Here is a 17,289-nt window from a genome sequence, read left to right on the forward strand (position 1 = left end):
GGTGATCGGTTTACCATGTTGCTTTTGTTTTCTTTCTCCATTTATTCCTTTAAAAAAAAAATGTTTCGGGATCCCTGGGTGGCGCAGCGGTTTAACGCCTGCCTTTGGCCCAGGGCGTGATCCTGGAGATCCGGGATCGAATCCCACGTCAGGCTCCCGGTGCATGGAGCCTGCTTCTCTCTCTGCCTGTGTCTCTGCCTCTCTCTCTCTCACTGTGTGCCTATCATAAATAAATAAAAATTAAAAAATAAAAAATAAAAAATAAAAAAAATAAAAAAAAATGTTTCTTTATTCCTCCCCATTCTTTTTGATATTAAGAGTATTTTTATTATTTCCTTTGTTAGTTTTTACATTATACCTCTTACTGAAAAATTGACAAAATGCATCCTAGTAATAGTGTACCATAAATTAGTACTTTATCATGTCCTGTACAATGCAAGAACTTTATAATGTTTTTACATTATTTAAACTCCCCCCGCTTTTTTTTTGCCATGTTTTGTATATATTTTACTTCATGTATGGTATAAAACCCATAGGTCATTGTTAATGTTGTTGAAAAGAGTAGTTTTGTTTTTACCCACATATTTACCTTTTCTGGAGCTGTTGATTCTTGCTGACTTTTTTTGTGCTTCCCTCTAGAATCATTTACCTTAAGCTGAACAACATTTCTTGTAGTATTTCTTGTCTGCCAGTGAGGAATTCTCTTAACGTTTCTTAGTTTGAGAATGTATTTTGCTTTCACTTTTTTTTTAAGGATTTTATTTATTTATTCATGAGGGATACAGAGAGAGAGGCAGAGACATAGGAAGAGGAAGAAGCAGGCTCCCTGCAGGGATCCCGATGTAGCACTGGATCCCAGGCCCCAGGACCGTCTGAGCCAAAGGCAGACGTTTAACCACTGAGTCACATAGGCACCCCTTGCTTTTACTTTTGAACACTATTTTCAGTGGAAATAGAACTCTTGCTAGTTTTGCTTTCTTTCTGTACTTTAAAGATACCATGATATCATTCTATTATCTTTTTATTTTTTTATTTTTGTTGTTGTTGTTGTTGAGAAGTCAGTAATGTTTTTCTTGTTTCTTAGAGCAATAGTTCTCAACTGAAAGTGATTTTACCTTCCCTTTACTCCTTCCCCAGAGGACATTTGGTAATGTCTGGATATGTTGTGGTTGTCTCAACCCAGGGTGGTGTATTCCTACAATGCACAGAACAATTTTTCACAGCAAAAAATTACCTGATTCAAAGTGTTAGTAGTGCCAAGGTTGAGAAACTGTGCCTTAGAGGTAACATGTCTTTTTTTTTTTTTTTTTTTTTTCTGGTTGTGTACAAGATTTTTCTCTTTTATTTTTTAGTGTTTGGTTAGTAATACATGCCTAGGTTTTATTTTCTTTGTTTTATCCTTTTTGGGATAGATTTTAATTCCCTCTAATAACACTTTTTTTATTTATTAATTTTTTAAAATCTTCTTTAATATTCATCATAGCTATCTTGAAGTCCTTCTAATACTTCTCTTTGGATCACCTCTGAATCTCTTTCCATTGACTATTTTATTTTTTGATTAGTGGCTAATTTCTTGCTTCTTTGCATGTCTCATCATTTTTAAATGTGTGTGTGTTTTTTTTTATGATTTTACTTATTTACTCCTGAGAGAGAGAGAAAGAGGCATAGACACAGGCAGAGGGGGAAGCAGACCCCCATGCAGGGAGCCTGACATGGGACTTGATCCCAGGTCTCCAGGATCACACCCTGGGCTGAAGGCAGCGCTAAACCACTAAGCCACCTCTGCTGCCCTTTAAATGTGTTTTGATGAAATTTTGTAGAGGCTGTGAATTATCTTACTTTGAAAGATATTGGATTCTGTTCTGACAGGTGGCTAAATTACCAATTTTTTGCCTTTTTTTTTTTTTTTTTTTTAAGTAGGCTCCATGCCCAGTGTGGAGCCCAACTCACAACCCTGAGATCAAGACCTGAGCTAAAATCAAGAGTCAGATATTTGACTGACTGAGCCACCAGGCACCCCACTAGCTCTTCACTCTTATTCTGTCAGGGCCTTGTTTAGTTTTTTGTTGGGCTTAGTCTTTTTACATTTTGTATTTCCAGAGCATGGTCCTTTTTCCTAAGGTGTAGCCTTGGTGGGGTTTCAACTGAATGTTTAGGGTCTTTACCAAGATCTCTCCAATTTGGTGGGGCTCAAACTCACACTTTTCAGCACTGACCTTGGGAATCTCAGCTTCCCAGCATGTGCAAGACTCTTATGAGGTTCTCTTGTGCTTTCATCTTAGGCTTTTGCAGCCCTAGAGATGATCAGGAATGGGTGAGAATTTCTATGCAGATTTTTGGGGATCTTTTACTGTGGGTACCGCCTGTCCAGCACTCTGTCCCTTCAATCCTAGCCATCTTTGCCCAGAACTCTGATCTCTGTTCTCTCTGGTCTCTATTTGGACTTCTTTTCGATACTTTGAGAAGACACTTCCAGGGAAAATTCTTAGGGGAATGTTGGATCACCTCATGTTTCTCTTCTCTTTCACTGACCACAGCCTTGTATTGATCATAGTCCATGCTATAAACTTTTGTTTTGTATATTTTGTTCAGATTTTAAAGTTACGTATGGTTGTAGAGCAAATCTCATATCAGGTATTCTCCATGGCCAGATTCTGAAGTATCCTCATTTTCCTTTATAAAAGATTAACTACTGGGACACCTGGGTGGCTCAGTGGTTGAGTGTCTGCCTGCCGTGGGCTCAGGGTCTGGGGATCGAGTCCCACATCCAACTCTCTGCGAGGAACCTGCTTCTCCCTCTGCCTATGTCTCTGCCTTCTCTCTGTGTCTCTTATGAATAAATAAATAAATAATCTTTTAAAAAATAAAATAAAAGATTAACTGCTTTTTAAGTTAGATTTATTGTTTTGAAGAAATACTGATTTGGTTGTCATTATGGAGTTAAGTTCATTATGGAGTGTTCTGTATTTCACAGAAACAAGTGTTAAAGGGGAAAACAGCTTATGTCAGTTAACTTATTGTATATAATTTGACATCTTAGTTATCCGTTGTGTTTTTTTGTGCTTCAAGGAATCATCTGTTGCAGTTTGCCTTAGAGTCACCACCCATATCTCCTGCTTCCTCCTCTTCAAAGAACCTTGCTGCCAAAGTAAACACTCCTGTAGCCTTCAGACATTCTTTAAAGCAAGGAAGCAGGTTAATGGAGAATTTCTTGATCAGAGAAATGAGTGGTTCCACGTCAGAGTTGTTGATAAAAGAGAACGAAAAAAAATTGATCCTTCAGAAAGAAGTGAGCACTTCTTCAAAGACCAAAGAGACACCTTCTATAGAAAAGACAGCTCCGCGTTCCTTAGATGCTCATGTTCCTGAGACACCTTCTACATCAACTTTGAAACAGGTTACCAGAGGTAGGAAATTATTTTCATATATGTATTTTCTTACTTAATGGAAATATTTTCATCCCATATGACCTGAGAATAAATAAGCAGCTTGAGGGGGAAGGCATGGAAAAAGACAATCCAAATTTCACATCATAACAGTCTCAGAAATTGATGTAGGCAGTGCTGCAAGGTATTTTTGTATTCTTTCTTTCTCATAGAATAGGAATTTAGGCTGATTGCTGGAAAAATGAGGCAGTTTTAATTAGCTCATATTTTATGGCAGTAGCTTTCTATTTTTCAGCTTTTAATTTCCCCCCACATCTTTCATATCATTTCCAGTTTAATCTTAACAAGCTCCTTTTATCTTTTTCTACCCTTCTTTGAACACTTCTAAGCTATTCTGACTAGCATTTATTGCTAGAGACAATTTGACCCCTACGCACTCTGACCTTATTTCTTACCTCTCCCTCTCAAAAATCCTTTGCACTAACCAAACTGATCTTCCATTATTCCTTGAATATACCCAGAGATTGGAAAAATTACAAGCTGCAGGCCAAATTTGGCTTGACACCTAATCTTATAAGTAAAGATTCACTGGAAAATAGCCACATCCATTTGTTTACATATTGTTAATGAATGCTTTCATCCTCCATGGTGGTTACTAGTTGCAACAGAGACTATCTGGCTTGCAGAGCCTAAAATCTCTGCTACCCGGCCCTTTACTAGAAAGGTTTGCTGGAGTACCTGGTGGTTCAGTGGGTTAAGCTTCCAGCTCTTGATTTCGGCTCAGATCATGATATCAGAGTTGTGAGATTGAGCCCTGGTTCAGGGCTCTGTGCTCAGCAGGGAGCCTCTCTCACGTGCACTCCCTCTACCCTCCACCCCCACTCATGCTTCCTTGTACTCTCTCTCTCTCTTAAAAAGGTATGCTGACTTCTGTTTTATCATTCTTTTACCATTCTAGACTCTACCCAGATCCTAACCATCCTTTGGTTATGTTAGACAATATTGATATTTCACATCATTTAAGTGTTATAGCACTTGTTTTCTGCACTATTTTGTGTATAGTTTGCTTTTTTGATGAATAGGTCAGCTTGTTTAACCAATTGTTTCCATGTCTTCTGTTGCCTCAGAGTACCTTTTAGGCAGAAACTATGTCTTAGACATCTTTGATACATCCACATCACACATAGTACAGGGCAATTAGTGGTTACTTATTTTAGTTTTTTAAAAAGATTTTATTTATCTGAGAGAGCGGAGAGAGACAGCATGTGAGAGAGTGCAAATGGCGGGGAGGGGAAAAAAATGGTGGGGAGGGGCAGAGGGAGACAGAGAAGCAGACTCCCCTCCCCTCTGAGCAGGGAGCCTGACTATGATGTGGGGCTCGATCCCAAGACCCTGAGATCATGACCTGGGCTAAAAGCAGATCCTCAACTGACTGAGCCACCCAGGTGCCCCCCCCCCATTAGTAATTATTAAACTTAGGTTGAAGTTAACCATATTAGCACTCAAGGGTTAAACTTTTTTTTTTTTTTAATTTATTTTTTATTGGTGTTCAATTTACTAACATAGAGAATAACCCCCAGTGCCCGTCACCCATTCACTCCCACCCCCCGCCCTCCTCCCCTTCTACCACCCCTAGTTTGTTTCTCAAGGGTTAAACTTTTTAAGATTATGTGACTCTTGCATTTTATACCGTATCTTTTGTCAGTCCGTCAATTAATGGACAGTTCTTGTTGTAGTGGTTTTAGTTTGATAGTTGACTTTTTTTCCCATAAAAGACCTTTTTTTTTTTTTTCAAATGTAATCTTAGCATGAACCATAACACATAAAATAGATAAAATTGGCCTTATTCCATTGAAGTAGAGATGGAAGACCTGACTTCCAACCTCATCTCTGCCTTTATCATCACGGTAGCTTCTGGGCCGCAAGGTTCTTCCACAACTCTCTGCAACTTCCTCATACAGTTTGAGAATGATTGTGTTTCCTAATGGCAACACTTGTAATTACAAATTAGAGCTAAATTATCAAATCTGTAACCATTGCTGATTTGAACAGTAGTGAGCCCAAACCAACAGATGCTTCAGTTTAGTTTTGCATACCTTCCTGTCTCCAGCCAGGTGTATCTTCTTCAAGATGTTATGATTACTGCAGTGCTAAATAAGAATGACTCTAAGACGGGAAAACTTAAGCTCAGTGCTATAGGTTGGTTACACCTTGGTAGCAAAGACTTAACCAAAGCATTTTCTAATAAACGAATCTCCTAACTTCTTTGCAATTTCTTCTGGTAGGCACAGGATCTAATTATGTGACTTTCCACAGTTTAGCCATTACTCAGGAAACAGTCTGTCCCAATCCTCTTGCCCCGAGGCTTTTCTAAGTGCATGTTTAGGTTGGGATTCTATTTTTTATATTAATTGCTGAAAGATGACATGTTATACATTGTTTTTGCCCTTTCTGTAAATAACAAAGTCTCCTTTTCTCTTTTTAAAAAATACAGTGGATTGTCCTGTTTGTGGGGTTAATATTCCAGAAAATCACATTAATAAGCACTTAGATAGCTGTTTAACGCGTGACGAGAAGAAGGAAAGCCTCAGAAGGTAAGAAAGTTAAGAATAACCATTGAGCTATTTTAGCAAGGTACTTCTTGTGCTTTACAAATTATTTGCCACCTCTTCTGTTCTGTGTCCTTCATCCTGAGGGTTATTTCCCATAAGCCATGATAATCTGGTCACCTGCATTTCTCTTTAGAAATGTTTCGTCCTGGGGGACTTGGCTGGCTCAATCAGTAGAGCATATGGCTCTCAATCTCAGGGTCCTGAGTTCAGACCCCACATTGGGCACAGACCCTACTTGAAAAAAAAAAAAGAGAAAAAAAGGAAATGTTTCTTCCTGAGGAATGAGTTTCAAGTATAGAAGCTGAGCATTTTCCCCTTGAATAGTAAGAAATCAGCACTGATACTCTTGCTTGGACTGCTCTTTTTCTAGATGGCTCTGTCATATTTCTTCTAATATATTTAGTTCTGTCCGTATATCCAAAGACATACTCATCCATACATAATTAAGTTCAAGTTCCAATAGGTTCCTGCTCCTTAGAATACTGTAGTCCTGCCATTTTTTCTATCTTGCAATTTAGAAGCACTCTTTCTCTCTTAGAGAAAGATTCACTATGCTGGTTAGTGTATTAAAGGCTCTGAGAAGTCCAACACTGAAGGTAATTGTTGGATTTTGTTTCATCCAGTAATTACATTTATATAACCTTAAAATCTTTTTTTTTTTTTAAGATTTTATTTATTTATTAGAGAGTGCACCAATGAGAGTGTGTGCGTATGTAAGCGCATGAGTTGGGGGAGAGGGAGAGGCAGACTCCCCACTGAGTAGGGAGCCCACCAGAGGCTCAATCCCAGGACCCTGAGATCGTGACCTGAGCGGAAGGCAGATGCTTAACCAACTGAGCCACCCAGGCACCCCTTGACCCCAAGTCTTTTTTCCTCATAATTCACATCTTGCAAAACTAATTTTTGGAAGATTTTGGGGTCTGGTCACATAAAAGAGACTGTGACATTTAGAACATTTTATTCACAGTACCCTGACAGGCCAGTTCCTCAATGTGGGTGACAGCCCTTTACCCATTCTGTGTTGAATCATATCAGAGTTGATTCAAAGAGTACTCCTCCCTTTGATGTCTTCAGATTCGCAGGACTGTTTTTTTTTTTTTTAGATTTTATCTATTTATTCATAGAGACACCCGGTGTGGGAAGGGGGAAGAGAGAGAAAGAGAGAGAGAGGCAGAGGGAGAAGCAAGCCTCATGCAGGGAGCCTGACGTGGGACTCGATCCTGGGTCTCCAGGATCACACCCCAGGCTGCAGGCAACGCTAAACCGCTGCGCCACCGGGGCTGCCCAATTCTGAGGACTCTTAAATGCATTACTCACTTTCACTAAATCATGGAAGAAGGATCAGTGTTATTTTCATGTTTGGGGAATCATCTATCAAGCTCATGTTTTAAAATTCTGGACAGAAATTGTTCATTTCTGCTAGTGCTTTTCATCGTAAATGTCAGTGAACAAACAGTTTCTCATTTGAATTTCAGTCATAAGTTTAATTGTCTATCTTTGATAGAAATAAATGTTTTAGATACAGACTTAATGAACTGTCCTTCACAGTGTGCTTGTATAAACTCCTATAAAACGTTTCAGCTCTTGCTACCCACTGTGACTTTATTTAGCTGTAATTTTACCTGTCTTGTGGAGCCCACCAGGCAATTTTCAGAAATGTAATCTTTTGAGGGTTTGCAGGTCTTTCTATAGTTAAATAGTTATCTCTGGCTTTTGGGTGTTATTGATAGAGCATAATAGAAATAATTTAGCCAAGGAATGGTACTGTTGGTTAGTAGAAAAATGTTTGGTTGTTTTCAGTCTATGTATATTCAACTGTATTATCTCTCAGTATAACCTTTGTGCAATTTATGTCAGATTTACCCTATGGAGGCTTGTTAACATAGATTTTAGGTCTCTAATTTAGAACTTAATCTTTGCTACGTAGGTGATGTGGAGACATGACCAAGAATCTGCAATTTAATAAACTCTCCTGGTGGTTCCAAGATCCACTATAGTTTGTGTAGCATGGCCTTGAAGGCGAACTAGTTATATGCAAGTCCTCTGTAAAATCTTGGACTTTTTTTGGATAAACCATTTACTTTCAAGTATTTATTAATTTTACTGGAAACTTTGGTATTTTAATTTTGAAATTATTGGAATTGTAATAGCTACTTTGAATGCATATTTATTAAGCACTTAATTGCCATGGTGTTGTGCCAAGTAATGTACTCAGCCAGTTTATAAGATTAAGTAGATTAAAGCTCACTAAGGAGTCCCTGTTTATAAAATTATCTCGAGTCATTGATACCCTTAGGTAGTTTGACTTCTATTCCATTTTGTAATGTTTATTAACTGCTTTTTTGAGGGAGCAGAAGAAAATAATTTAATAGGGCTTTGCTATATTAAATTATAGTTTGTGCTTGTCAGCATATTAATTATATAAGTAGAATGAAGAGCCAGGTGGTGGTTTTGCTATTACACTTAAAATCCTTATATATTTAATATAATTAATTGAAGTTGAAGAGAATAAAACCCATTTATATTTTTTGCTATTATTCACAATCATGTTCTTTGAAGATGATGCCATAAGAATATTATCTGCCTGTCAACTTTCAGAACTCTTTTTTTTTTTTAAGATTTTTATTTTATTTATTCATAGAGACAGAGAGAGAGAGAGAGAGTGAGGCAGAGACACAGGCAGAGGGAGAAGCAGGCACCACACAGAGAGCCTGACGTGGGACTCGATCCCGGGTCTCCAGGATCACGCCCTGGGCTGCAGGCGGCGCTAAACCACTGCGCCACCGGGGCTGCCCCAGAACTCTTTTTTCATTGGCAGTAATAAATTTGGTAAAGCTAACCATCCCAACATATCTTTTATTTAATCTAGAGCTTTTGCACAATGATTACCTCCACTTTGAGGGGACAGTTTTGCCTATGGACCAGCACTTTTTCTAAAGTAGCTATATTCTTAAATCCGTAGTCTTAATTTCAGTAGTGTTTGTACTCTGATTTTCCGAGGTAACTGTTTTTTGCAGAGATTTTACATGGAAACCATGGATGTGTTTTAGGACAAACATGCTTTAAAACACTGGAGAATTGAGGATGTCTATGTAAGTGTGTTTCTAAAGTGAGGTTTTCATAGCATTTAGTGCACAAGCCTTCCTTTTTTTTTTTTTTTTTTTTTTTTTTTTTTTTTTTTTTTAAGATTTTATTTATTCTTGGAAGACACAGAGAGGCAGCAACATAGGCAGAGGGAGAAGAAGGCTTCCTGCAGGGAGCCCGATGTGGGACTCGATCCCAGGATCCCAGGATCATGACCTGAGCTAAAGGCAGATGCTCAACCACTGAGCCACCCAGGCATTCCAGTGCACAAGCCTTCCATGGGCATCTTGGGCCTGCATCTTTAGGCCTGAACTCTTTTTGAGGCCTGTGTTTCTCTAAGGTTGGCTGCCACCTACACCCCGGTATCTGAATGTGCTGTGGGTACCTTAGAATGATATGTCCAGCACCGTCAACTTTATTTGCAAATTTAATTTTTCTTCTCTTTCCCATTTTTATCTTAATGGTTCCACTATCTTCCCAGTCATACTGGTACTCCATCAGAAGGCAAGTTAACTGTTTTATGTGAGGAGCATTTGCTAATTCACAGTAACCCTAAGTGATCTCTTTCTTTCCCTTTTTTAGTTCTATTCACAAAAGGAAGCCTCTGCCCAAAACCGTATATAACTTGCTCTCGGATCGTGATTTAAAGAAAAAGCTAAAAGAGCATGGATTATCTATTCAAGGAAATAAACAACAGCTCATTAAAAGGCATCAAGAATTTGTACACATGTACAATGCCCAGTGTGATGCTTTGCACCCTAAGTCAGGTAAGCTAATAAAGCAATGATTTCTGCTTGTTTTCTGGTTAAAGCAGTTTTGTATAGCTCAGGGATTATAAATCATAGAAAAAAAATTTAATGAATACAATTTTGATAATAGTTGAGACATGTAAATATTTTCCTTCAAAGGTACCTAGAATATACTCTGATAAGCCTTTCTCCCAGCTGGTCTGTCAGCCACTATTCCTTTCTCAGAGGCAACCACTGCTGCTGGTTTCTTTTGAATATCTTTCCAGAGATAGTATGGAATGAAGAGTTGATCTAGAGAGCATGGGTTATAATCCCAGTTTTGCAGCTTTATGACCAGGGATTTCGGGCAAGTTACTTCTCTCAGTTTTCTCATCCATAAAATAAGTGTTATAATACTATGGATTGCATAGTATTTTTGAAAGGAATAAATGAAAAGTGCATAGCACCATACTTTAGCAAATAGTTAGCATTTAGTAAGTGTTATCATTATGATTGTTAATTATACACAAACATATGTCTGGGATTGTTGTTTGGTAAAAATTTAGTATTATAGGGGATCCCTGAGTGGCTCAGTGGTTTGGCACCTGCCTTCAGCCCAGGGTATGATCCTGGAGTCCCGTGATCAGATCCCACATCGGGCTCCCTGCATGGAACCTGCTTCTCCCTCTGCCTGTGTCTCTGCTTCTCTCTCTGTGTCTCTCATAAATAAATCTTAAAAAAAAAAAAATTAGTATTATATACAAACTATTTATTTATTTATTTATTTTTAAAGATTCTTTTTTTTTAATTTTTATTTATTTATGATAGTCACAGAGAGAGAGAGAGGCAGAGACACAGGCAGAGGGAGAAGCAGGCTCCATGCACCGGGAGCCCGATGTGGGATTCGATCCCGGGTCTCCAGGATCGCGCCCTGGGCCAAAGGCAGGCGCCAAACCGCTGTGCCACCCAGGAATCCCCCAAACTATTTATTTAATGGTTTGTCCTTTTTATTTAACCACACGTATTTTGGAGTTCTTTGAATTATTAGCATATATAGAATTGCCTGATTTTTTAAAAAACTGAAACATAATATACAAACAGAAAAGTATACAATTTGTATTGTTTGGTGACTTATCATAGGAAATTTCACAAACAGAAAATACCTTTGTGACTATCTTTTAGATCAGAACCAGCATCCCAAAAGCCCCTGTGCTCCCTAACTCCAGTCATTCCCACCTTCATTCTCACAGATGACCACCATCTTGACTTCTGACACCAAGGATTATTCATTTTGTCTGTTTTTGCGATGATAAATTCCCTGCAGAGTAAGTGAGCTGAAATGACGTGGGCATTGTGATGTAGTGTTAGGCTGCTCTTGATCTTCTTTTGACAATTTGTCAGAGGAAGATCATCTGCTTCCCAACTGTGGTTATTTGGGAATTACCAAGGCTGTGGAGGCAGGCCACAGCTTCCTCCTGTGTTTCCATTCCCCAGGTCAGTTAGGCTTCAGTAATACCCCAGGTGATTAGGCTCTGTTTAACTAGTTTCCTGTGAGTGCAAGCCTTGTTAAGAGGAAAGTGCCCTGGTATATTTGAAAATGGTTCCTTTTCCTCTCTCCTTGCTTGAAGCCATAGATTTTTCTTCGATATTTACTGTAAGAAACTTGAACTCCTGAAGGTGAATCTCACAGTCTTGTCTCCTCTACCATCCTCCAACCACAACTGGGTCTCCCTGGGGTTTTTTTTTTTTTTTTTTTTTCCACTCTTCGAGGTATCTGCACAGGACTTCCAACAATTAATTAATTACAGTTTAGGTTTTCCCATCTTTTGTACTGTTCCCTGCTGCAGTTTCTGCTTGTAAGTTTCTGCTAAGGTAAGCCATTATTCTCTGTGTTTGTGGGTCTCCACATTCTTGGGGGCATTAGTTTGCCCTATGTCCTCCCCTCTATTGTGGATCTAAGAAGAATTGCTGAATTTTTAACCTGTTCAGCTTTTAATTTGTTAGGATGGAATGCCAACTTCCAAGCTCCTTCTATGAAGAACTGGAAGTCCATTTCATTTAAATGAACTCTTACAAATCTGTGGCCTTCAATGATGAACTTCTTTGATTTAGCAGAATATTTTCAAGGTTATCCATTATCCATTGTTAGCACTACATTCTTTTTTATTGCCAAATCTTTCATTGTGTGGATATGTTACTTATATTGCCTATTCAGTCTGGGATTTTCTCTCTTTTGGCTCTTGTGAATAATGCCACTATGAATATTCACACACAGATTTTTGTGTGGAATTGCTGGGTTAAATGATAACTGCATTGTAACATTTTGAGGAACTGCTGGACTGTTTTCCAATGTACTTATAACATTTTACATCTCACCAGCATGAGGGTTCTAGTTTTTCCACATTCTTGTCCCACTTGGTATTCTGTCTTCTATTTTGGTCATCTTAGTAGTGTGAAATGGTGTGGTTTTGATTTGTATTACACTGATTTTTGATTATTAAAGCAATCATTTATCTTTAGCAAGGACTCTTTGCATTTCATCTAAATTCTTGAATTTACAATTTACTATTCTTTACTAATTTCTTTTTTTTCTTAAAGAATATTCTCTAATTTTCTTTTAGTGTCTGTGGGATCTGTGGTGATGAACTATCTTTCATTTTTGATATTAGAAGTGTGTCTTCTCTCTTTCTTCGCTTCATTGGTTTATCTACAAGTTATCCATTTTATTTATTTTTTCCAAAGAACTAGCTTTCCCTTTCATTGATTTTTTTCCCCTCAAATTATTGCCTATTTTTTTAATTGAATTCTACTCTTATTCTTTTTATTTCCTTCTTCCTGTTTACTTTAGTTTAATTTGATCTTTTTGTAGCTTATTGTGGTGGAAGCCTAGGTAATTATTCAGATTGTTCATTTTTTAATGTAAGCATTTAAAGCTACAGATTTTCCTGTGGGCACTGTTTTACCTGCATCCACAAATGTTGATATGTTTTATTTTCATTTAGTTAGAATATTTTCTCATCCTTGTAGTCATTTCTGCTTTGACTAATGGGTTAGAGAGAAGTGTTTTCAGTTTCCAAATATATGGACATTGCCCAGATATTTTTTTTGTTATTTATTTTTAATTTGATTCCATTGAACCAGTTTCGTATCATTTCGGACCTTTTACAACTCAGAGACCTGTTTTATAACTCAGCATTAGGTCTTCCTGGTCAGTGTTCCATAGCACTTGAGTATTTTGCTTTTTCTTTTGGCTTAATCATCTCTAAATGTTATGTAAAGTTGCTTGATAGTATATCAAGTCATCTGTATCCTTATCCTATATTGATGGATTCTGTCAACTGCTGAAAGGATTATTGAAATCTCCAACTATATTTTTTCCTTTTTCCTTTCAATATTTTCAGTTTTCCTTATATTTTGAATCTCAGTAATTAGGTATATGTGTATTTAGTATTATTCTGTCTTCTTGATGAATTAACCTATTTACTATAATAAAATCGTCATCTTTGTCACTGTCTTTGGTAATATTCCTCATTTCAAAATCTTTGATATGAATGAATATAGCCACTCTTCTTTAAATTCATTGTGTTATTTAAACATTTTTAAAAGCAGTATATGGTTTGGATTTGCTTTTAAAGTGTAATTTGACGAGATACACCATTAAGTTTTAAAACTTAAACCATTTTCATTTCATCAAATCTTATTTGGTTGGGTTTAAGTCTATCTTGTTTTTGTTTTCTTTTTGTGCTGTTCATTCTTTGTTTTGTCTTCCTTTTTTTGCTTTCGGATTTGGGGTTTTTTTGGTTTTCTATTTTATCTTCACTATCTGGTTATAGGTGTGTTTCTGTTTACTTTCTTTAAATGATTATTCTAAAGTTTACCATGTGTATCTTAAACTTATCAAAGTCTACCTTCAAATAATAATATTACTACTTCATGTATAACATAAGTAATTTATGACTTCCATCCTATATTTCATTATTGTCATAGATTTTTCAATATATGTTATGATCCCCATAATACCTTTTACTCTTTTTTGCTTTAAATTATCAGTTTTCTTGGGGTGCTTGAGTAGCTCAGTCGGTTAAGCATCTGATTCTTGATTTTGACTCAGATCATGATCTCAGGATTATGAGGTTGAGCCCTAAGTCACACTCTGCAGTGGACGTGGAGCCTGCTTAAGAATCTCTCTCTCACTCTCCCTCTCCCTCTACCCCACCCATCCCGCTCCACCCCAAAAAAGATAAATTGTCAATTTTCTTTTATAAAAAAAAATTAAAAATGAAAAAGAAGGTCTGTATGTGCTTACACATTACTATTTCTAATATTTTTCATCTCTTCCCTTACATCCAGGTTTTCATCTGATGTCATTTTCTTTTGGCCTGAAAAACTTTATTTAATATGTCTTGAAAAGAGTGCAGATGTGCTGTTTACAATTTTTATTTGTGTGAAGAAGTCTTAACTTTGTATTCTTTTTAACTATTTGGAAATACTTCTGAACTTTCAGGAAAGTTGAAACACTGTCAAAGAAAACCACGTCAATACCACTTACATGGATTCACCTATTAGCATTTTGCCTTATTTGCTTTATGAATTACTATTACTCTCTCTGTATATGAGTACATGTATGTACATATTTATACGCATCTATTCTTTTCTGAAACCATCTGAGAATAAATTGTATAATCTTGATTATTTTACCCCTAAATAGTTAATGTATTTCCTAAGAAAAAGTATGTTCTCTTTTTTTTTTTTGCCAAATTATAGTTATCAATTTCAGTGAATTTAACTTTGTTACAATACTTTTATCCATTCTGTCATCTCTGTTCTATTTTCAGCAGTGGACCCAGTAATGATTGTTATGGATTTTTTTTTCCTTCTAGTACAAGATCCAGTTTTGAATCAAATATTTCATTTAGTTATAATATCTTTTCCATCTCTTTCTACTTGGAACAATTCCTCAGTCTTTCTTTGTATTTATGACGTTGGTAAAGAATACAGTCTTTGTTTTTTTTAATCCCTCCCTAAACAGAATGTTTCTCATTTTGCCTTTGTCTGATGTTTCCTAATAATTACATTAAGGCTGTCCGTTCTTGGCCGGAATACTATATAAGTGATTTTTTTTTTCATTCTCAGAATATCACATCCAGGGATATTTGACATCTTTATGCCTCTCATTTATGATGGCTGGTTTGACCACTTTGTCAATTTCTCCAATGTATAGTTTCCCCCTTTTAGAGACACTTGAATACCATGTAAATATCCTATACCTCATTAAAATTTTACCTCTCCCTCCCTCCTTTCCTTCTTTCCTTACATTTATTTATTTATTTGAGAGAGAGAGGAGGAGCAGAGGGAAAGGGAGAGAAAATGCTGAAGCAGACCTTCCCTGAGTGTAGAGCCCAACACGGGGCTGGATCCCAGGATGCTGGGATCATGGCCTGAACTGAAATCAGGAGTTGGATGTTCAATCAGCTGAGCCACCCAGGAGTCCTTTACCCCTATATTTAGTATTCTTTGCTAATTTTTACCTGAACTAATCTTCTCTGCGAGAGTTGCAAAATGATGATTTTCTGACTTCAAGATTCTTTCCACATTTGCCAGTTGACATTTGCCATAATTCTGAAAACAAGAGCACTCTTTTCCTGTTTTTTTTTTCTTCTTTGTTTGTCTGTTACGAGTATGGATTCACACATTTATAACTCTTTCCCATCCTTAATTATTTTGGTATTTATGTTTTTCCATTTCGCCAGTGGGAGCCTCTACTTACTGATTCTTGGTCATTGTGACATGCCTCCACTAATTATTTGTATATTTATTTTCCATTTTCTGATTTCTAGCATGGAAAGTACCGTCAGCCAGCATAACAGGATAATGCAGGCTCATTGTCTGTTTGTCTCTGTCCCAACCCTGTCAGCGATTTCCAGGATTAGGATTCCCACAGATTAGGATCTGTGGTTCTTCTTATTGAACAAACCAAGATAAGGCTGTCAGCTTTGCTCATTGCTACTTGGTGCCTTAGCTTCTAGGCTCTTCTAGCAGATGGAGCTTAGGAATATATACATGCATACAGATGTGCATACACATCAGTGTGTGCACACATATATACACACATATGCCTGTATACTGTATGTGTATACACACGTATAAATCCATTTACCTTATATACATTAGAAATCATGAGAACATACTAATACCCTGGTGCTTGCAGTCCAGCCTCACAGAGTTCTTTACCTTTCTCTATTCCATATTTCCCCCCTTTTTTTTTCATGGGGAGAATCATCCCTTCAATAGCATCAGCACATTTACTAATTTGTTCAATTCTGTAGTACATCTAAAATAGTTTTAGAATTGCTTCATCTATACTACTGTACCACTGCAAAATAGACCTACCTATAAGAAAAAATTCAGGATATTTTTTAGTTCTCTCTCCCAGACTTCTCTTCTCTCCTCCCTTTCTTGGACTGACGGTATTCAGTCAAGTATCATGTTCATAATTTCCTTATTATTTTTCTTCATCGTGAGTTTTTTTTTTTTTTTTACTGAAATACAATGGGGTTCATTTGTTTCACTTAGTTTTTTTTTTTTGTTTTGTTTTTTGTTTTTTGTTTTTTTTTTTTTTTAGATTTTATTTATTTATTCATGAGAGACACAGAGAGAGAGGCAGATACACAGGCAGAGGGAGAAACAGGCTCCATGCAGGGAGCCTGACGTAGGACTTGATCCCAGGTCTCCAGGACCAGGCCCTGGACTGAAGGCAGCGTAAACCGCTGAGCCACCCAGGCTGCCCCTTCACTTAGTTTCTAGTTGTTGTTATTTAGTTGTCCCTTCCAAGTATAAGGCATTAATAACTTAATGTAACATTTAAACTATTTTAAGAAGATATATTTTTATAATGGACCACACTGGCTGTCATAAAAGTATTACATACAGTAGCAGTTTTGTTTTCTTTCATTTCAAGAGTGCTCCTAATTGTTGAAGCATTTTTATGATGGTAGCTTTAAAGTTCTTATCAGATAGTTTGAAGATTTGAGGCATCTCAGTGTTAGCAACTGTTGAGTGCCTTTTCTCATTGAAGTTATGATTTTCTTCCTTTTTTAAAAAAAAAAATCATTCATGAGAGACACACAGAGAGAGGTAGAGACACAGGCAGAGGGAGAAGCAGGTTCCCTGTATGGAGCTGAAGGCAGGTGCTCAACCACTGAGGCACTTCAGGTGCCCCTGATTTTCCTGCTTCTTAGTTGACAGATGTTTTTATTGTGTCCTGGACATTTTGACTGTAATACGAGATTCTAGCTCCTTTTTAAATATTCTACTTTAGCAGGTTGTCACCCTGTTTAGATTTAGCTTGCAGATCCAGGCCTACTTCTGTGGACTGTGGTTCTAATGATAGTTTAGTTTTCAGAACTCTTGCAGGGTTGTTCGGGTCTGCTTCATTTAATTGCTACCTAGAGGGTACTCAGAAAACCTGGTATTCCATAC

General features: G+C 37.1%; 1 protein-coding gene across 6 annotated transcripts in view; it reads left to right on the forward strand.

The window, feature by feature from the left end:
• RAD18 (RAD18 E3 ubiquitin protein ligase) overlaps window positions 1-17,289 on the forward strand; it is a 100,921-nt gene that overhangs the window by 33,864 nt on the left and 49,768 nt on the right. For all 6 annotated transcript variants that reach the window (XM_072785285.1, XM_072785286.1, XM_072785287.1 and 3 more), the window contains 3 exons: window positions 3,070-3,407; window positions 5,881-5,980; window positions 9,665-9,849. In XM_072785285.1, coding sequence (XP_072641386.1) covers window positions 3,070-3,407; window positions 5,881-5,980; window positions 9,665-9,849 — 623 coding nt within the window. The remainder of the gene's footprint in view (window positions 1-3,069; window positions 3,408-5,880; window positions 5,981-9,664; window positions 9,850-17,289) is intronic.

The sequence above is a fragment of the Canis lupus genome, chromosome 19 (assembly GCF_048164855.1).
Source record: "Canis lupus baileyi chromosome 19, mCanLup2.hap1, whole genome shotgun sequence".
In the NCBI taxonomy this organism is placed as follows: domain Eukaryota; kingdom Metazoa; phylum Chordata; class Mammalia; order Carnivora; family Canidae; genus Canis; species Canis lupus.